Source organism: Callorhinus ursinus, unplaced genomic scaffold (assembly GCF_003265705.2).
Source record: "Callorhinus ursinus isolate GAN/ISIS: 27379988/994484 unplaced genomic scaffold, GSC_fseal_2.0 scaffold4, whole genome shotgun sequence".
In the NCBI taxonomy this organism is placed as follows: domain Eukaryota; kingdom Metazoa; phylum Chordata; class Mammalia; order Carnivora; family Otariidae; genus Callorhinus; species Callorhinus ursinus.
In genome coordinates this window covers 117,997,916-118,020,353 of record NW_027397066.1, presented here as the reverse complement: position 1 = coordinate 118,020,353, position 22,438 = coordinate 117,997,916, and the positions used below count along the sequence as shown (strand labels likewise).

The 22,438-nt window shown below is 37.7% G+C and overlaps 1 protein-coding gene across 1 annotated transcript; it reads right to left on the bottom strand.

The window, feature by feature from the left end:
- Positions 1–462: 462 nt before the first annotated feature.
- Positions 463–22,257, bottom strand: ZNF330 (zinc finger protein 330). Its single transcript, XM_025874237.2, has 10 exons — positions 22,081–22,257; positions 19,865–19,997; positions 17,900–17,919; positions 17,726–17,796; positions 15,120–15,199; positions 9,318–9,444; positions 8,925–9,029; positions 4,513–4,559; positions 3,558–3,675; positions 463–1,414 (listed from the first exon to the last, which is right to left on the bottom strand). Exons 2-10 carry the CDS (start codon positions 19,982–19,984, stop codon positions 1,140–1,142), a joined length of 963 nt encoding a protein of 320 aa, XP_025730022.1. The 5' UTR covers positions 19,985–19,997; positions 22,081–22,257; the 3' UTR covers positions 463–1,139.
- Between the last annotated feature and the right edge of the window lie 181 nt (positions 22,258–22,438).

Sequence of the window (22,438 nt, the reverse complement as noted above, 5' to 3'; positions counted from 1 at the left end):
ATCCTGCTGCAAGAGATGAAAACTAGTTCCTGTGCATCCAGAGGCCCTCTGGCTTTCACACCTGGCTTCTCACGGCCCATTATTGCCCTCAGCCGTTCATTATGTTTCTATAGAATACGAATGGCCTAGCAATAGCAATGAACCCTTTTATCCTCACAGCTACAATATTCTCCATCCTTCTCAAATGCCAGCTGGTGCACTAACACATTCCTCTCTAGCACACCACCCAATCCACCGCCAGTGCAAGGTGTACAACCGGAACCTGCGCCCACAACTGCCTGTTCTCCACCTACCACGAGTGACGGACCCCAGCCGCATAAGTCTGCGTCTACCACACCACTAATCTGTTACCGATTTTGCATAGTAGATGAAAAATGAAGCAGTTCATAAAAAAAATATTGGAAATGCTTTCCAAAATAAGTTTAAAAAGTTGAGAACAAGAAATTAAATAGCAAAAGTACATAAGTGAAATACTAGATTTATTCAAAGACGAATGCATAATGCATCTGTGTAATAATACTGTCTCCGTGTCTCTGAAAACTAGCTACGTAGTCACCTTTGTCTATACGTTTAGGCATTCATAACAGGTACTGTTCAGGGCACACACCGTGAGGAAAAAAAATCAATGAGTAATTGCTAAAACATACATATCATGACTACTTAAGATAACATGAATATTTACTGAAAATCTGACTCTCCTCCTGTGGACCTACAAGGAAAAATACAATAATTGGTTTTACCCATTACCATCTTACAAAATCAGAATGAATATAAGCAGTGTTTTTTAATAAAAACAGCAATTTAATTTCCATCAAATATATTACCATCCTATTCTTTCATCCTGTGTATGTATCTAATCGGCATAACCTATGATTACTGAAATCAGTAAAACTCCAATCCACGATGCTTCAGTGGCTTGGATCAATAAACATCTTACATTTGGAACTCATTTTTCTTATGCTATAAGCCTGATTATCAGTTCCTATAAAAATGCTATGCCCTACTCCTTGCCCCCGTGAGTGTGACTAGTCTTTTGCACAAGGCTAAGTGACAGTACTTCCGAACATCCACACCCAATTCATCAAGCACACATATTCCGGCTCCTCTCAGACACGGTCACCCATGGGCAAGCCGTTCTCCTAGTTGTCTTGTTCCTCATAGTGGGCATAGCCACTGGCATAGGTCCTTCCTAAATTCAAATTAGTAAATAAATCGGATGACTCAGCATCTGAATCCTTTCCCACTTCATCTTCTTCCTCTTCATCATCCTCTGCTTCATCTTCATCTTCCTCTTCATCATGGTAGCTGCTATCACCATACTTATCAGAAGAAAGGTTCTTCCAATAGGTGTCATACCCAGAAGCTCCATCTCCCTCTTCACCTCCAGTCTGCCTGCCAAATTTCAGGGAGCGTGCTGCAAAAGACAGATATGTACATGACACTTTGTTCCGATTCTTTACATCTTCACTTTTCTCTATAATATACAAAATTCTACGAACTTGATTGGCTGCTTCTTACTCCCATTTTCCTAATTTCCTGACTTAATACTTAACTGGAAAGAAAGGAGACCTTAGTAACAACAATCGGTTCTATCCTACTCACTCTATATACATACCATATATAGCAAATAATAAAGACAACACTGTCATTTCGCTAAATCTAGAAAAAGTTGGAAAACAAAATAAGAACAATAGCACTCTCCAAACAGAATTCAAATAAGGCATGTTAAAAACTGAAATGCTCTCAGGGAAATCCAAATCAAAACCTCAATGAGATACCACCTCACACCCGTCAGAATGGCTAAAATTAACAAGTCAGGGAACGACAGATGTTGGCGGGGATGTGGAGAAAGGGGAACCCTCCTACACTGTTGGTGGGAATGCAAGCCGGTGCAACCACTCTGGAAAACAGTATGGAGGTTCCTCAAACAGTTGAAATTAGAGCTACCATTTGATCCAGCAATTGCACTACTGGGTATTTACCACAAAGATACAAATGTAGGGATCCGAAGGGGTACGTGTACCCCAATGTTTATAGCAGCAATGTCCACAATAGCCAAACTGTGGAAAGAGCCAAGATGTCCATCGACAGATGAATGGATAAAGAAGATGTGGTATATATACACAATGGAATATTATGCAGCCATCAAAAGTAATGAGATCTTGCCATTTGCAACGACATGGATGGAACTGGAGGGTGTTATGCTGAGTGAAATAAGTCAATCAGAGAAAGACATGTATCACATGACCTCACTGATATGAGGAATTCTTAATCTCAGGAAACAAACTGAGTGTTACTGGAGTGGTGGGGGGTGGGAGGGATGGGGTGGCTGGGTGATAGACATTGGGGAGGGTATGTGCTACGGTGAGTGCTGTGAATTGTGCAAGAGTGTTGAATCACAGATCTGTACTTCTGAAACAAATAACGCAACATATTTTAAGAAAAAAGAAAAAGAAGAAGATAACAAGAGAGGAAGAAAAGGGGAGTATGTCAGAGGGGGAGACGAACCATGAGAGACGATGGACTCTGAAAAACAAACTGAGGGTTCTAGAGGAGAGGGGGGTAGGGGGATGGGTTAGCCTGGTGATGGGTATTGAGGAGGGCACGTTCTGCATGGAGCACTGGGTGTTATGAACAAACAATGAATCATGGAACACTGCACCAAAAACTAATGATGTAATATATGGTGATTAACATAACAATAAAAAATTAAAAAAAAAAACTGAAATGCTCTTCATTTGATGGATTAAAATTTTATTTTCAAATCACAGAACTGTTGAATTCATGTCACTACACATTTTTCTTAAGAGAACTACTCTGTAATTCTGGTGTCCAACAAGACAAAGCCCTTCATTTCTTCTGCCTAAGTGGCAATACGGTTTAGTGCAAAAATCAGCAAAATCATCAGTCTCACCTCATTGTACAACTACATCTTTGATTAAACAAAAGTACTGTCAGGGTCATTTAGAATTATGGTTCCATTCTGCTACGTTTGGTAAAGAGTCAAATTCTCTTTAACAAAATTGTAAGCTGCGTTACTATAAGCATGTTTGTAGTAGTCTTACTCCTTCATAGTAAAGTTATATAAAAACCACAAAACAATTTCCTATAGTAGTGATATATTACATAATAAGCATAGCTACTCAAATACCACACACCTACAAAAAGCTTCAGAATGAATTCCAACTTCCAAGCACTGAAGATTACCAGCACTAGAATATTAAAAGATTTATAGCTACTCAATTATTTAACAAGGAAAGCTTCAGCAAAGGCAGAAAAATCACTTTTTGGTCTTAAATTTCAGTATTCACTATGTCATTAACTGAGTCAAATGCCAAATATCAAAGTGAATGATGGTGTATTTCTTAAGTTAAACTGAGAAACTTCACCCACAAATTTTCCAAGGCTGTAAAATTCCATCTGCTTAAGACAACACATTCATCTTTTCAAATACGAAGAGGAGGCACAAACAAAAATAGAAAGAGAAAAAAAAGAGATAAATCTTATCTAAGCAAGAAAGCAAAATCACTCCATTGGTATTTTAAGAAGAGCCTTACTTGACATGCTGAGATCCTTAGTTTCCTGAGTTTCATGTCCACATTTGGGGCAGGGAGGCTGTTTTCCTTTTTCTTGCTTAAACACTTTGCTCCTTGTATGATCATCACAGAAACAAGCCTACATAGGAGAAGTAAAAATAAGCAAGTAAATAAATAATTCAAAAAAATATACAAAATTATTCAATATTTCCTGGAGATTTAGAGGCAGTTTTGTTAGGGTAGAGATTGACTTTTGTTGGGACTGGTCACACTCCTGATTTAAATTTCTTAAGGGAAATGGTCTTTGCCAGAACTCTTTGAACTATGACCTAACATAAAGCAGAAACTATACACAGGATATGAACAGTGTAGGCACACTGATTCATTCATAAATATATGAGGATAAGCAAAATTGGAAGAGAGATCTAAGGCAGAGGAGACAGCATAGACAACACCTGAAAGCCATTTGGCCAAACTGGGGCAGATCTGAGAGAGAAACAAGAGATAGGGTTAGGACCAGAAGAACCGGAGAAATGTTTCTGACAGGAAGTGAATTCGCTGCACCTGTTTAGTGATCTTTGACAAACAGAAATGCTGGAGATAAGATCTAAGGAAATAGAACATTATGGAAATCTTTACTTTACTCAAACTCTCCGAAGCAAGTGAATTTTGATGTTAATTAAAATATACTCTCAACATTTTGGTCAGAATATTCTCCATAAACGTAAGGTGTAAAAACACTGAGCCAAGATTCAGGAGACATGTGCATTAGTGTCAACTCTAAGACAAGCCAACTGGATGACCTTTGGAAAGTCATTCAGCTTTCTCAATTCAATTTCACCATCTCCAAAATAGAAGAACTAAACTACATAATGTTTAAAGACCCCTGTAGATTAATTATAGCTATAAATAATCCAAGGTGGAGGAGTACTGGGATTAAAAACCAAATCTAAAAATAACAAACAAACAAGTATACCTTACAACGGAGACAGGAATGCTGACCAAGTCGATTGCATGAAACACCTATGGGCAAAAATACATAATGTCCAGATTCAAACTTGGAACGAAAACACTATTTTCTACAGATTTATACTTGATGTACTTAGATCAATTATTAACATTTTTTTTTGGTCTCATAATATAACCTAGAGGGCACATAAAATGAGATGGAATCCCCAGCCAGAAGGAAAGAAACAAAGTGCACACACCCAGCATTCTTTCGCTAGTATGACACTAATTACTCTCCAATCTCCTTCCATTTCTCCCGATCTAGGAGATGGCAAACTTCATTAATTATATTTAGAAAACTGAAATGGTGAGACATCCTTTTTTCCATGACACTGGCTGAAGTTCTTCCCTTTATCACATAATGCTTAAATCTCAAAAAGAGGAACGCCTGGGTGACTCAGTCACTTAAGCATCTGCCTTCAGCTCAGGTATGATCCCGAGGTCCTGGAATGGAGACCCACATCAAGCTCCCTGCTCAGCAGGGAGTCTGCTTCTCCCTCTGCCCCTCCCCCTGCTCATGCTCTCTCACTCTCTCTCTCAAGTAAATAAAATCTTTAAAAAATAAATAAATCTTAAAAAGAATAATTTTCTCCATTAATATATAATCTCTCCTGATGATGCAGGCTATTGCCATTTTTTGCATAACTTCTGATAAGGGAATGGAATACTTCAGGTAGAAAGGGTGGTTATGAAGAGAAAATAATATTCAAGTGGGCAGGAAAAGATGGGAAAAATCCCAAAATATTTTATTACTATTTTAGTCAGTAAGCCATGTCAATTTTGGTCATTACCCATAATTACTGAGGAAAAACCTAAACTTAAGTGCAAATATATTAGAAAAGCCAGAATGTCTGGCACATATTGACTGTGCCAGAAATGGAAGAAAAAAATAAGTACCAGAGGTATAGAAAGAGAAAATAAACTAAGCCTTACACTAAGAAAGCCTGAATATAAACTAGTAACTTTCAATTCACTTAGAGGTCTTGAAAAAATAAAAAGGAAAACAAGTAAAAGGAAGCCTGTCATTGTAATGCAAATATTTGACCAGATGTTTCTAATTTGGGAATTCTTTTACTTAATTTTGCCTGGTTCATGGGTAGCCTCTTTTATGTGAACAGGCAAGTATTTTTTTTACACTCAGAAATGATGCTCTCAATTATATGTATTATTATTGCTTCTGTCCAAGTATTCTGCTTTCTTCCACAGTAATGCCAATAATTCAGTTGGATATGTATTATTTGTCCTATGTGTTAATAATAAAAGTTAAAAAATCAACTGAGTACTTACTATATACAGTGGACCCTTAAACAACATGGGTTTGAACTATGCAAGTCTGCTTATGTGCAGATTTATTTCAATAAATACAGTGCAGTGCTTTAAATGTATCTTCTCTGCCTTATGATTTCCGTAGTAACGTTTTACTTTCTCTAGCTTACTTTATTGTAAGAATATATCATATAGTACATATAAAATATGTGTTAATCAACCATTTATGTTATCAGTAAGGCTTCTGGTCAACAGGAGGCTATTAGCAGTTAAGTTTTTGGGGAGTCAGAAGTTATATGCAGATTTTCAACTGTGCAGAGGGCTGGTGCCCCTAACCCTCATATTGTTCAAGGGTTAACTATATTAGGCATATATAAGTATACCAAAGTACTCCAATAATAACCATATTATTTCATTCAGTCTGTAGGGACAAAAATCTGAAATCTCAATCATTTCCACCTGAAGATATGCCCAGGGAGTTTTTTGGTTCCTTCTTCATTCAGTCAAAAAAGAAAAAGAAAAAGGATATATTTAACCAAAATGTTATAAATCTCTTTCAAATACATAGCCAGAACACATACTGAACGTACAAAGCTCCCAACCCAAACTCCCAGTGTACACCAGGCATTTTTTTTTTTAATATTTTATTTATTTATTTTTGACAGAGAGTAAGAGCGATCACAAGTAGGAAAAGCAGCAGGCAGAGGGAGAAGCAGGCTTCCCGCGGAGCAGGGAGCCCCACCTGGAGCTCCATTCCAGGACCCTGGGATCATGACCTGAGCAGAAGGCAGACGCTTAACTGACTGAGCCACTAAGGAGCCCAGGAATTTCTGATATAGAATCTTTTCCCACCCCCACTACTTGAGTCTTCTACATGCCACAAAGACATGATCCCAAGAAATTAATTTTGTCTATTTTACCCTCATCCTTACCTTCCGGGAACTCCACCTAGGATGGAACATGATCCTGCCGTTCTTCTTTCCCTGATTACCTTCAAGCCAACACATATGCCCTCCGGTTCACTGCCCAGTTATTTCTCTCCCCAAGAGTTACAATTTTGGACTTATATAAACAATGCATTTCTCCCAGATTCTAAAAATAGTTTGACGGGGCGCCTGGGTGGCTCAGTCGTTAAGCGTCTGCCTTCGGCTCAGGTCATGATCCCAGGATCCTGGGATCGAGCCCCACATCGGGCTCCCTACTCGGCGGGAAGCCTGCTTCTCCCTCTCCCACTCCCCCTGCTTGTGTTCCCTCTCTTGCTGTGTCTCTCTCTCTGTCAAAAAAGAAATAAATATCTTAATAAATAAATAAATAAATAGTTTGACTTTCCTAGTTTTAAACTGGGGAATGGTTTCCATTTTAAATCTATTTCTATGTCTTCTGAGTATTTTAAAAGAGGGCAGGCTGGGATGCGTCAAAGCCTCCCGATAACAAGCCATTTTAAATTAGAAGTCCCAGAGCCATTTTAATTATTTAAAAAAATAGAGGCAGAGTCAACATATTTGTTTTGTGTTTTCTTAAAACATCTTTCCCACTGATAATGCAGGTAAATAAGTATTTTAAAGAATTTCTATATCTCTCAATTCCCAAGTAAGGTCAAACCTATAAATGATGAGATATGACCAATGAAGGGGGTGGAAACAAGCTATATCTTTGTGGCCTATGGGTATGATTAGGAGAATATTTCAGAAAAAACAAGCATTGAACAGCAAAGGAAGAATGGCAAGAAAAAACTAAAGCAATGAAAAAAAAGTAAAGAAGATAAACTACAGTAAACCAAAGACACCTAGGAACCTGCAATGAGCATAACCTTAATATGAAGTATCAAAGACATGATGATAGATTTATCTTAAAATCCTGTCAACTATTCTGCTTTTGTATTTTTCCTTTGCCTTTTACTGAATCACTAAAACTTCCTGATGAAATTATAGTCTTATCACTCACAGTTGCCTGTCTTTGGGGTCAAATGCTACAAAACACTCAAAGTTCTCAGGCTCCAAATAAAGTAATTCAATTTTTATATTACAGATTTTACAGAAGCCTAAAAATGGCTCAAAAATGCTATCTACTTTGAGATGTTCTTTAACCTTTGAGAATTTCTACAGGAATATTGTAAGAATTACATATATATGCAATTATGCATATATTAAAATTGACAATTTATCAACTTTAAATTTATAAGAGAATTTAGAGATTAGCATTTCGTATCAAAAGAAAAACCAAATTCAAGCAAGTGAGTATCTGGGGAATTTCAGCCTTTTCTATAATGATATTTAATAAGGGCTTTCTAAGTAAAAGGTACCATAATAACACTTTATATGGATTCTCATTTTAATTAACTCTTTGAAAAAGAAATTAGCATCTTCTTTTAATATATAAGGAAACTCAGCTTTAGAAAGATTTGGTGATTTGCCCAAAATCACATAACCAGGAGGTAGAATTTAAGTAATGTTTGACTCTAAATTTTGAGCTTTTGAGAATCAAAAATAATGCGGAAATAAAATGGAATCTATCTGTAAAGATAATACCATTGAGAACCAGTAACACTGATTCTCAAACTGAAAGATAAATGACAATTATGTGTGTGGGTAAAATACATAGGCCTGCAACCTACCACAGACTTCAAAGAATCTCAGGGATGAGGCCTGGGTGGCTGTACTTTTAAAAAACTTCCACAGGTATTTCTGATGCATACTCTTGTCTAACAATCACAGAAACCAACTAGCAGGAACAAACCAGGGGTAGTATTACATATCACTTACTTGAAGGCATTTGGAAATGTGTATGGGTTTGGGGGGGGGCGGTGGGTAGGGGTGGGAGTTGTTACAATAACTTGGAGGTGAAAATGATACTTAGTACTCAGGACCAGGAAGGCTACAGTCCTATAATCAATCCCACATAACAAAGAACTGACCCAACCAAAATGCCAGTGGCATCCCTATTGAAAAAAACAGACTATGTGGTTCTGAATTTTTTTTAGAAATGGAAAATAGATATTAAGTTGAATTATAGTCCACAAGAGGCTGCATAAAAAACTAGATTCTTTTTTGAGTCTAACACTTAATACTAATAAGAATCCTGGGTACACAGGACATCTAATTTATGAAAACTTACATTTGAATGTTTCCGCCTCTAAAACCTGGCAGCTGGCTTGATGTTCAAATTGATCATCTTCACAGAGAAAGTTATGACAAAAAGAACAACTGAATATTCTGCCTCCTATTGGATTAAAAAACAAAACCCACAAATGTAAATATGATAAATTTCAATTTAAAGAAGCCATAAATATCAATTTAAAGAAGTCAAGCGATTTACTTCAGAATTACCCCAAAATGACACAGTAGTTTTTGTTCTGGTAAAGGCTACAATGAAAACTGCCAAACTGAACCATAAAAAAGTGGACTCCCACAATCCCCTGGCTACTCCTATAAAAAGAGCATCCTGAGTGTTTCAAAGTCAGCCTTTACTTAATACATTCAGGTTCACCACCTGCAGGTCATTACTCACCGTGGTCCCAGACACCTCGCTCGCACTCCACACACTCAGCGTCAGTAAGAGGGCAGGCACAGGCATGGGTACTAAGACATTTCCTACCATGGCAAACCCAGGCTTCACAGAAGTCACATATAGCACCCTGAAACCAAGGAACACAAAACATCTTTGTCACTTGCCTGGCTGCAACCACTGTTTAGCCAAGGGCAACCATCAAAATTGTATACATTTAGCAATTTATCAACCCTCAGCGATAGTGGGAGGCTTCATTAAAAAAAAATTTTGTTTAAGCCAAAATTAAAAAAGAGGGTTCTCTGAAAATCAAACTACTTCACCAACAGCTATTTACAATATAAAAAACTTGGCCATAAATCAAAAGGAAAAGAAGGGGGAAACTATACACTTAACCCTAATATTAATCATTAAAGTAAGTCACGGAGCTAAAAGTGTTGCCTTCAAACTGAATTCTAATTTGAATGGTGTCCAGAGTCCACATTTCAGCATTCTTATCTATAACAATTGAAGTAACTAAACTGAATTTTTTCAATTAGAAATAATTCTGACTTCTAATTGAACATAACAATAAAAAAAAAGGCACAAACTTCCAGTTACATATTAAATAAGTCATGGGGATGTAGTGTATAGCATGGAGACTGTAGTCAATAACACTGTATTATTTATTTGAAAGTTGCTAAGAGTACTCTCTTAGTAGATCTTAAAAGTTCTCATCACAAGAAAAAAACTGTAACTATGTGAGGTGAGAGATGTTAACTAGACTTATTGTGGTGATTTTGCAATATACACAAATATCAAATCATGTTGTGCACCTGTGTGATACTGTGATTTATAATAAATATATATTCCATCTTCCAACAAAAAAAAAGGAAATATTTCTCACTTAAGAAAATTCCTTCCTGAATCATTTATAAAATAATTCACATAGCTGGGGCACCTGGGTGGCTCAGTTGGTTAAGCATCTGCCTTCGGCTCGGGTCATGGTCCCAAGGTCCTTGGGATGGAGCCCCACGTCGGGCTCCCTGCTCGGCAGGAAGCCTGCTTCTCCCTCTCCCACTCCCCCTGCTTGTGTTCCCTCTCTCACTGTCTCTGTCTGTCAAATCAATAAATAAAATCTTTAAAAAAAATAAAAAATAAAAATAATTCACATAGCTTTTCTAGAATAACTGAGAAAAAATATTAAACTTCTGTCAGCATCTTTTTTCTGTTAAGGTGACTTGTGCTTTGAATCATTACATTTCTTTGTGGCAAAAAATTAAAATAAAATATACAGAATTAAATACCAGGATAAGACTCTCCAATTTTACATCAAGATACATAAGATAGAAAGACTATACCTTTCAATAACACAATGACATCTATAAATGTCATTGTAGAATATTAATGGCTAGAAATTAATAGAGTATTAATGGCTAGAAAGAATCTTAAGAAAATGGGACTACGGACGCCTGGGTGGCTCAGTCAGTTAAGCATCTGCCTTGGGCTGAGGTCATGATCTCAGGGTCCCGGGATCGAGTCCCACATCGGGCTCCTTGCTCAGCGGGGAGGCTGCTTCTCCCTCTGCCTGCCACTCCCCCTACTTGTGCATGCTCTCTCTCTCTGACAAATAAATAATTAAAAAAAAAAAGAAAATGGGACTAGAAGGTCTTTCCTTTACAGGTGACAAATATGGGCCCAAGTCTTAAATCCAAATCCCAGAGCTACATTACAGTGCAGCTAGGATTTAAACCATGGTGTTCGGAATCTCAATTCAGTGTTCTAGTATTCAAGACTCTGTAACAGAAGTAGTAAAGAACAAATAGAAAGGGTGTTTTTGCAGCTGTAAAAATGGATTATCACTGTGGATAGCAAATCCTCCAACACAACTCTTGGAACATTCAAGTTTCTAACAACAAAAAGATGACACACTAAACTGAGTAATCCTGGAGAGTTTACAAAAGATGATTTACAAAGGACAGGGAAAGGCTTAGAAAAAACATAAGGGATGATGCAGTTACCACCTCTGAGCCTGAAACAAGGGGAGTGGAGAAAGTTACCAGAACCTTGAGAGAGGATTACTGGGCCATATAGAGAGGAACTGTGGCCAATTCATTTCCAAACTAGGATAACCTGGTAGAGAGATCTGAGAGAATAAACACCCAGAATGTACTGTCCTCCCATCTACAGGTTGTCCTGCCAGGGTCTTCCATTGGCTGAAGCCAAAGGGAAGCCAGAAGGTAAGAAAGCCATTGATCTAGTCCATACACACAGGTCAGGTTCCCAGGGCAAAGCAGGGTGGGGAAGAGGGAAGAGAGAGGGAATTTCAACAGGCAAATAGAAGATTCCCAAAAAATTACTTTTCTAGAATTTACAGCTAATGATACATGAGTCTACTGAAATGTTTTATATAAGAGATCACTCATATTCATACAACTTAGTGAATTTTTTAAAAAGCATTTGATAAATCTGGACATAAGCAAGCTACCAAGGAAGATTACATTGATTTATGAATAAAGATAACAAGGACAATCCTGTATTTAAAATGAAGAGGAACTCACAAGATACTGATGAGTAAGTCTAGTTTCTTGCTTTTGTAAGATATGCACACATGAAATAGATCATATAAAGATGTGCTTCATGACAGAAAATTATGTTCTTGGGAAGTTGCTATAAATAAAATATCTGCTTGACACAGAGGTACTATTACTTTCCTCATGGAATGAAATTTGGACCTGAGCATAAAATCACACAACAGAGGGGAGCCTGGGTGGCACAGTGTTTAAAGCATCCAACTCTTGGTTTCGGCTCAGATTGTGATCTCAGGGTTGTGAGATTGACCCCACGTCGGGCTCCGCACTCAGTGTGAAGTCTGCTTGGGTTTCTCTCTCCTTCTCCCTTTGTACCGCCTCCTCTCTCAAATAAATAAATCAATCTTTAAAAAAAAAAATAAGTAAACCACACAACAGAATACAGTAAAATTGGTTAAAGAGATTTTTTAGTGAAAAAGACAGCAAAATGCATCGCACAACTCTTTTTATTACAGCATACCTCATTTTGTTGTGCTTCATTTTACTGCACTTCACAGCTAGTGTATTTTTTATAAATTGAAGGTATGTGGCTACCCTGCAATCATTGGTGCCATTTTTCCAACAGAATTTGCTCACTTCATGTCTCTGCATCACATTTCAGTAATTCTCACATTTCGAACTGTTTTATTATTATTGTATTTGTTATGGTGATCTGTGATCCGTGATCTATGATATTACTATTATCATGGTGCACAAACCATGCCCATGTAAGATGGCAAATTTAATTGGTAAATGTTATATGTATTCTGACTGTTCTACCAACCACCTCTCTCCCTCTCCTCGGGCTTCCCTATTCCCTGAGACACAACAATATTGACATTTGGCCAACTGATAACCCTACAATGGCCTCTTAAGTGTTCAAGTAAAAGAGCTGTACATTTCTCACTTTTAAATCTAAAGCTAGAAATGATTAAGCTTCATAAGGAAGGCAGGCTGAAAGCTGAGACAGGCCAAAAGTAAGCCTCTTGTGCCAAATACTCAGCCAAGTTGTGAATGCAAAAAAAAAAGCTCTTGAAGGAAACTAACAGTGCTATTCCAATGAACACACAAGTGATAAAAAAGCAAAACAGCCTTATTGTTGATATGGAGAAAGTCTGAGTGGTCTGGATAGAAGATCAAATCAGCCACAACACTCTCCAAAGCCAAAGCCTAATTCAGAGCAAGGCCCTCTCTTCAGGTCTATGAAAACTGAGAGAGGTGAGGAAGCTGCAGAAGAAAAGTTGGAAGCTGGCAGAGGTTGGGTCATGAGGCTTAAGGAAAGAAGCCGTCTCCAAAACATCAAAATGCAAGGTGAAGCAGAAAGCGCTGATACAGAAGCTACAGCAAGTCATCCAGAAGATCCAGCTAAGATAATTCATGAAGGTGGCTACACTATGCCACAGATTTTCAGTGTTGACAAAATAGCCTTAAATTTGAAGATGCCATCTAGGACTTTCATAGCTAGAGAAGAGAAGTTAGTGCCTGGCTTCAAAGCTTCAAAGGACAGGCTGACTCTCCTGTTAGGGGCTAACAGAGCTGGTCGGTAACTTTAGGCTAAAATTAATACCAACCTACCATTCTGAAAAACCTGGGGCCCTTAAGAATTATGCTAAATCTACTCTGCCTGTGCTCCCTAAGAAATGGGACAAGAAAGCCTGGATGACAGCATATCTATTTACAACACGGTTTACTGAATACTTTACGCCCACTGTTGAGACCTACTGCTCAGAAAAAGGATTCTTTTCAAAATGCAGCTGGTACTCAAGAGCTCTGATGGGGAGATACAATTAAATTAATGTTTTCATGATTGCTAACACAGCATCCATTCTGCAACCCCTGCATCAACAAGTCATTTTGACTTTCAAGTCTTTTTATTTAGAAATATATTTCATAAGGTTATAGCTGCCATAGACGGTGATTCATCTAATGGATCTGGGGGCAAAGTAAATTGAAAACCTGGAAAGGATTCACGATCTTAGATGCCTTTAAGAACATTACTGATTCATGGGAACAGATCAAAATATCAACATTAACAGCAGTTAGGAAGAATTGATTCCAACTGTCATGGATAGCTTTGAGGGGTTCAAGACTTCAGTGGAGAAAGTTAGCTGCAAATGTGGTGGAAATACCGAAAGAATAAAAATGTGGAGCCTGAAGATGGGACTGAATTGCTGCGACCTCAGGATAAAACAGATGAGGAGCTGCTTCTTATGAATGAACAAAGAAAGTGATTTCTTGAGATGGAATCTACTCCTGGTGAAGATGCTACAAAGAATGTTGAAAGGATTGAGAATATTTCATAAACTTGGCTTATAAAGCACCAGCAGGGTTTGACAGGACTGACTTCAATTTTGAAAGAAGTTCTCCTGTGGGTAAAATGCTATCAAATAGCATGACATGCTATGGAGAAATCGTTATTTTAAGAAATTGCAACAGCCATCCCAACCTTTAGTAACCACCACCCTGATCAGCGGCCAAGAACTTCAGAGGAAGACTTCCCACCAGCAAAAGATTACGACTCACTGAACGATCAGATCATGGTTAGCATTTTATAGCAATATTTTAAAAATTAAAGTATTTAAAATGTTTTTAGATTAATGCTATTACACATTAAATAGACTACAGTATAGTAAATACTGTAAACATAAACCTTTACATGCACTGGAAAACCAAAAAATTAATTTTGACTTGTTCTATTGCAATATTTGCTTTATTACAACTGTCTGTAACCAACCTACAATATCTCTGAGGTATGCCTGTATTTAAAACAATGAATTTCCTTAGAAAATTCTACATGTAATGAGGAAATTATGCTTAAGTCTATGTTAAATATGTATTCTTTTTTGAAATGTAAAGCTATAAAAAAGCTACTAATACTAGGTTCTTTTGAAACTAGGCTGCTTTTTAACCAAAAGTTTGAACCTTGCTTAAGCAGGGCTTTCAGTACAGTAAGTGACATTCTATGAAGTCCGATTAAGATACTTTAGAAAGGTACCACTGACAAATGAATTTTTAAGTCAACTTTGAATAAGTTTCCATTTCTTGTATGTCTTCCAATGAGAAAAAAAGGAAGCAATCAAAAATAAGTGGATAATATAGGAAAATCATACAAAGAATATGCACAGATAATCCAGAAAACTCCAGACTGACTAAATCAAGGACAAAACAGTGCTATTTAGAAAAAATAACCACTGGCCAGAAACTTTTCTTATCCTTGGAAACCTGCTCGTCTAAGAAACAAAGACAAGAAACTTACCACCATTGCAAGGCCAGTACTATACACACCAGCATGCTTTATGACACAGTCTGAAGACTTCATCATGCACTTCGTTTTCCCTGTAAAGAGACAATTTGCATTATTAGTCTTGCAAAGTAGTACATGTAAGTATTCACTAATGCCACTTTTTATCTAGCCTCAATTCCTATAGAAATAACCTGAAAATGGATAGAAATCAGTTTACTGCTCATACTACTAAAAAAAAAAAGAAAGACTGATATAACAGACATCTAACCTGAATCAGATCTTTTAAGATTAGGAATTTACTAGTAAATCTATAAAAATGTACTGCACAATAAAATTATATGTTAATTATTGTTTGTACTAAAATCAGAAATTGCAAGTTACAGGTGTAATCTAACAATCATCAGAGCAGTTTAAAATCTTGTGAATTTTCAGATGAATTAATACAGATTTTAAAAAGCTATGCTTTAAAATGAATTTTACAGTTTATAAGTCACAATAAAAACAGCCTGGTTTGAAGTTATTGTTTATTTCTTTCCACAGAACATCTCAAACCAAACCAAACAATGATAATGTAACTTACCTAGTTCTTTTTCCCCCAAATAAACATTCTTCCCAAAGCATTTTGAAATAGTGCCCGAGTGAATGGAAAAAACAGGAATATAGTGCTAGAGCTAAAAATCACAATATAGCCACAAAAGCTCTGATCTAGCAACAAATTACCAACGTGAAACACTATCAGGAAATTCACTCATCATATACTATGTCAAAATTAAGGTGACATATTAATCACCCATCTCAGACTCTGCAAAGTAGAAGATGAAACACACAGAAGATGCACAATTTTCCATTATCTTGATTATCTGAGGAACAAAGCTAGGACAACAGGAAATGGGAAGAAAGACTGGAAATGAGACAGCAGCCACCCAACTGTTTCATGTCTAAGTATAAGAATCAGTAAGTAGGAAATAAATCCATGTACACAGCACTATATAACTGAAGCCCAGCCAACAGTGAAAATATGGGATGGTCCTAGTAAGAACTCAGTCTTCATAATCTATTTTCTCATTCTTTTTTTTTAAATATTTCACTTATTTGAGACAGAGAGAGAGAGCACGCGCGCGAGCGCACAAGCTGGGGGAGGGACAGAGGGAGAGGGAAAAGCAGACCACCCCATCTCGCCCAGCAGGGAGCCCAACGCACGGCTGGATCCCAGGACCCTGAGATCATGACCTGAGCCTATGTCACCAGACACTTAACTGACTGAGCCACCCAGGAGCCCCTCTACTTTCTCATTCTATATTCGTCTTTTATAAAATAAGGCTATAAAAACTGGCAGACAAGTAGTCTCTCTAGGCCAGTATTTTTTTTTTTTTTTTAAAGCAGGCTCCATACTGGGCCTGCTTAATGCCGGGCTTGAACTCATGACCCTGAGAGCAAGACCTGAGCTGATAAACCTCAAAAGATGGCCTCTTTGAAAACTAGAACTATGCTAGAAATATTCAGGGATATAGCCCTAAACTTTCCCAATTTTCTGCAATGTTATTATACATAAACACATTTATGTGAGTATATCCCAAACTGTATTCCACCTGAGACCATCATCCCATAACCAAAGGGAATATTTGTTCAAATAAAAGTTTGGGGAGTAAATCTGGTGTGAACAAAATTAATTAGGTTTCTTTACTGGAGGTCTTCAGAACCTTTAACATACAAATATGTAACAGAAATTTCCCAGACAGAAAGGCAGGAATGAAACAGGCAGCATTTCTCAAGTGTATGCATTATTTTAAGAAATACCTATTAAGAGATGCCTGTTCGGTTCAGGTCCTGATCTCACTGTTGCGAGATCGAGCCCTGCATTAGGCTCTGCACCGGGCATGGAGCATGCTTGGGATTCTCTCTCCCTCTCCCTTTGTCCCTCCTTCTGTCTCTCCCTTTCCACCAACCCCCCCCAAAAAAAAGAAAAGAAAAGAAAGAAAAAAATACCTATTAATAGCTCAAGTATTCTGTGGAAGGCTATTTGGAAAACACCAATCTTGTTGTTCTGTGAACTACCGTTTAGTTTTACCATTTAGTTTACTTTGAATAATCGTTTACTCTGAATAAATACCCAGGAACTGAATACGTAGCTTAGGAACTCTATTGCAATCACTTGGGAAAACATATGAGGAAATTCAAGAATCACATGCTAAGTGCCAAACAGAAAAAACTGGCATCAGTAAATGTGGAATAAATTTATTCTCAATGGTCGAAGAGACTGTGGGCTATATCAGCAGGAATCAAAACTTAGAAAAGTATACAAACATATCAACAAGACAAAGTTAGTATAACTAAAAATTCAGATCACCAAATGTTATCAGTGTGAAATCTGATCTTTTAATGTTTACAACATGGTGATAACCTATATCTAAACTGTACCTTAATTATTTTTCAACATTACATCAAAGAGACAAAATCAAGACTTGACAGTGTTAGGTAGACCAAATAACAATTTGTTATTTCATTAATGGTAAGGTCTAACTGTACTATAAAAAATGACAAATCAGTCAAACTGATTAACTGCAAAACAAATGGCTGATGAAAGAAAAGGTTTAAGTCCTCAGTTATCATATACTTACCACACTGTGCACAAATTGGTAACTTCTGTACAGAATTGCAAAAATAGCAAAACGCTCTATTCTTCTGCCGCCTTGTCATGTGAAATAAAATTTTAAAATACAGTCAATATCAAATAAAAGGTGAGAGGATCTATATTATTACATATATAGAAAAAGAAATAAATAAAAGTTTACCTCTGACACTTGTCACATTCCTGTAAAATGTAAAAACATAACATTAATTTTCTGATTGAAAACTCCAAATTTACCTGCATTATAAAGAATACCGTTTTTCATTTTAAAATTTAAGTAACACTTCCCCAAAGCCTCCAACTTCACCCACATATACAAGCATCTATACATACTTTAATAACAAAGGTATGTTCCCGTACCTACCACACCAAAGAAAGGAGTAGCATTTCCACAAGAGGCTATATAAATACAGCAATGGTTTGTTTTGGGGTTGTGTTTTTTTGTTGTTGTTGTTGTTGATCTTGCTTTTTAATCAGACAAATATTACAGAATGGACACAAGAAATGGTAGAGAACACAATATGATGAAGCTTGCAGAAAATCTAGAATCTTAAACATGGTACTAAAAGTTCTCAACAATCTGGTCCCTAACCACTTCCAAACCTTGCTGACTTTAGCTTAAAGTCACTATTTGTTCAGCCATTCATGAAATAGGTCTTATATTCTTTCCATGCCTTACTATTCTAATAATTTTCCTTGAAAAGTCTACCCTTACAATCTTTACCTGTTGAAAGTTTTGGTGATGAACCCACCTCTTCTATGAACTGTACCCCATCCACGCACTCAAGTTTATCCCTGCTTTGCCCAAATGTACCTTAGTCTTAACTGTCCATTTATTACAACACTTACTAAATTCTAGTCTTCATTGTATGTATTTATGTATGTGAGTCAATTCTTTTGTCTGTCCCATAACCCTCTTCCCTAGAAATGACCCTGAAGGGAGTCTCTACAATCTGTCCTATCTGTGTTATGTAACCCTGGTCCCTCCCACCACCACCCCCCCCCGCCAGCCATAAACTCTAGCAGGGCTATCTTCTTTCCCTCTCCGACAACATTATGGGATGTGAGACACACAAGCTACCAGTACCTACAAACCCAAACAAATGGGGTAAGACAATCTGAGAAAATGGAACTAATAAGGAAAAAGAAACCCAAGCAAAAGATGGCCCTACAAGGTCATTCCAGGTTCCAGTTGTCTAAGTCCCACGTCCCCGCTACATCCTTGCCCTTCGCAACTACATGCTAGTAAACGTAGTAAACAGAAACAGAGGTAATACAGAAATAGTAAACTCTTTTTCTCCTTAAAGTTACTTAAGTTGGATTGGTCACTTATAAACAAACAAATCTTAAGAAATACACAAGACAACTGATCTATCAACTTGTCAAAACAAGGACTGTCATTCATTTTTGTACACCCCACAGTGCCTAAAATAGTACCTGGCACAAAATAGATGCAAAAGAAACATTCAGGGAATTAAGTCCCATTAAGCATTTCATATGATCTTTAGGTGAAACAAAAGAAGAAGAAGAAAGAGGAGTAGCAGGAATAGAAAAAGTAGAGAGGACTGGAAATGGGAAAATATGGGACAACTCAGAGAAACACGGCCAAAAAAAGGAGAGGGGTTATAATCACATGATAATCTTGTTTTTTTCACACTTTCAAACAAGCCCAGAAATGATCAGGACTAACCCACTGAGCACAGGAAAAGAAGGTAACAGGACAGTTAGCCAAAAGAGAGGTCAAGAAAAGTGAAAAGTTTAGAAAAGAGAAATCAAATGAGTTAAGAACTGCTAAGAGAAATAATGAAAAGGCTCCAACTAATAGGACAAATTATGCGTATAAGGTTAGAGAAGCTGGAAAACATCACACAATCCCTAGTATGTATTCTTGTTTCCTATCAACTAACAGCAGCCAAGGTAATACGCTAGGTTTATAAATAACATAAAATCAAACAAAATCATTGCTACTCCGCATTAATGAAAACAATGGACATGCCTCTACCACAGATTTGAAATTCAATAAAATATATGCAGCAACACTGTATTCACTAAAATTTTATTCAGGCATTTTTCAGGTAAGTATTATACAGTTTTTCAACCACCAACAGGTATCCAAAAAAGCTGTTACCATTGACGCATTGCATGGGTGTTTAGCTAAATCTATGGTGCTTCTTGATGCTCTGAGCTGTTTTTCACGTTCCCGGCGGTTCTCTGCCTTCTTCCTCGCACCAGTCTTTTTTTTAGGCATTTTACCCCACTTTCTACACAAGAAAAGAGAGAAGATACAATTGCCTGGTTGCATTTGCTTTTGTAAATAAACCAAGAAACAGTAGAATGAAGTGTTTTTACTCATTAAATTTTAAACTCAAACCTGTCATTTTGACTGATAAGCACATTTTAAGCCTTTATGAAATATTAAATATACATTACCCCAAATAAAATAGATAACTTTTAAAATAAGGCACTTATTTGCACTACCAAACAATTCTAAAAAATGTAAACATCAAAACAATTTATCCTAGAAGCCACATGTTTTCTTTTCCCAGTGAGAAAAAAGAGAAAAAGTTTCTCTCATGTTAAGTATTCTTTAAAAATTACTCTGTACATGGGGTGCCTAGGTGGCTGGGTACTGGAATCAAGCCCCCACCCCCCCAACTCCACCTTGGGGTTCCACTCTCAGTGGGGAGTCTGCTTGAAGATTCTCTGTCCCTCTGCCCCTCCCCCTGCTTACGCTCCTGCTCTCTCAAATAAATCTTTAAAAAAAACAAAAATAAAAAACAAAAGTTACTCTGTACTAAACTTTTTAAAAAATTAGGCATATATTATTAACAAGAAATAGTTTAAAAGTATATTATTTACTCAGTTTATATCATTTTTTGAGCTATACATTCAACTTGACGTTAAGATTTGAAGTATAAAAAGTCTTATTTCTCCTGTGTAATATCTAAACAAAACATCTAACAAGTAAAGTCAAATGACAACACTAACTACAGAGCCAACCCCCTCTGAAAAGATATTAAAGGTACTGTAGTTGCTTTGACTCTGGAAGCTGCTCTTCTCTACATGTAAGTGAGCATATAATTTTAACAGAGTTCAAATTTATGTTTAAGAGTATGTATTATATATGAGTATATATGTAAAGCCCTGTATAAATAAGGACTTTAAAACGGGCTTTCATCTTTCATCACTTAGTTGAAAGAACTACCACATTTAGAAAAACAAGATTTTTACTAAATAACACGTTTTTATTTGGCTATTCGTCCAGTCTGCACACTACAAGTTCCTGGAGGATTTCAGCCCTGTCTTTCTTGACAATGTTTACCTCCCCGCCCTGCCTGGCATATATTAAGCAGTCAATAAAGGAAGAGACACACTGATAAATGGGCCTATTATGTACTTGCTTCACAATATGAATCTCAAGTTTCTTAACATTCTTCAAAACACATACTTTTTTAAGTCTTTTCTAAGAGTGATTCTCAAAAATCAACTGTAGAAATTCCTAAAAAATACAGATTTACGTCGAGGCCCTATTCAAGATCTACAAATTCTAAACTTCCAAGGACCAGATTAAGTTTCACTGGTGACTGTGACACAATCTCCCTGAAGGCACGAACACTGTCTTCCAAGAAACCAAAACACGTCCATGATACATGAAGAGAGTTCCAAGAAACCACACTTTGAAGGAATTCACATTTCTCATTTAAAAGGCCCTATTACCACAGGGCGAAATCACGCACCAGCTAGCTCGTCTTACTAAGTTTTCCTACTTTGCGTTTCAACTCTTATGTTAAAATGTCCAAGCAAAAGCCAAGGGGCGGGAAGCTGCGACTTAAAAATATAGACAAATCAGGCCAGGAGGTTTAGTAGGTGGTCAGCTAAGTAACGTACAAGCCCACGAGATCACTTTCAGTATTCAAAACGACCAAATTCTACAGGGTGAAAAAAATTGTGTAGTCCTCTGCCAAAGGAACTCAGAAAACAATCCGGGGTGATCATCCCGGTGAATTTTTGCGTCCCCCAGAGATGAATCGGCTCCGGCTGAGCCTCGATTTTTTTCTCCAATTTGGTTTGTTAACTTAAAAGAGTGAATTTTTTCACGCCTTATATGGGTTTAAGCCCTTCTCCAGCAACGTTTCGACTTAAGACGTGGCCTGTCATCAAATGAGGAAAAAGGCACAGGGTCAGCGCGGCTTTGGAGGAAAAGCCTGCAATCGGAGGACCCAGCGGGGTGAGGGGGGCGTCCAGAGGCGACAGCGGCGGTGCCACGCGGTTCGGGGAACTGACAACCATCACCCGCCCGAGGGACACCCTCCCTCACGCGCGCTCCGGGCCGACCTCGCTCACCCTTGCGGGGAGGCCGGGCTCACTCCGGGGGCAGAGGGGCAGGGAAGAACGTGAGACCTGCCCGCGGCAGCAGCAACTCCAACTTGCGGGCCACGACTCCAGGGAAAGAGCTACTAGAACCGAAGGAGGGTGGGCAAAGCCAATTTCCGACACTAGAAGCCGGACCGGATGTCCTCTTACGTCAGCAGCGTCCTTACGACAGCACGTCGACAGGAAGGGGCCCGCCCACTACTGTTTGCCCCGCCCCGATCCCGCCCACTCCCGCGGGGGGCGGGACTCCCACACCTGGATGGGTGATTTGACAGAGGAGGGAATAACAAAAATAGAACAGAAAGACAGGTGACAGGAAGGCCCGGTC

Coding starts and splice junctions, on each gene's coding strand:
- ZNF330 (XM_025874237.2), bottom strand. CDS start 19,984: ATGCCTAAAAAAAAGACTGGTGCGAGGAAGAAGGCAGAGAACCGCCGG. Junction 9,445..15,119: donor GTACTGGCCTTGCAATGGTG/GTAAGTTTCTTG, acceptor CCTTGGTTTCAG/GGTGCTATATGTGACTTCTG. Junction 1,415..3,557: donor TAAGGATCTCAGCATGTCAA/GTAAGGCTCTTC, acceptor TGTCTTTTGCAG/CACGCTCCCTGAAATTTGGC.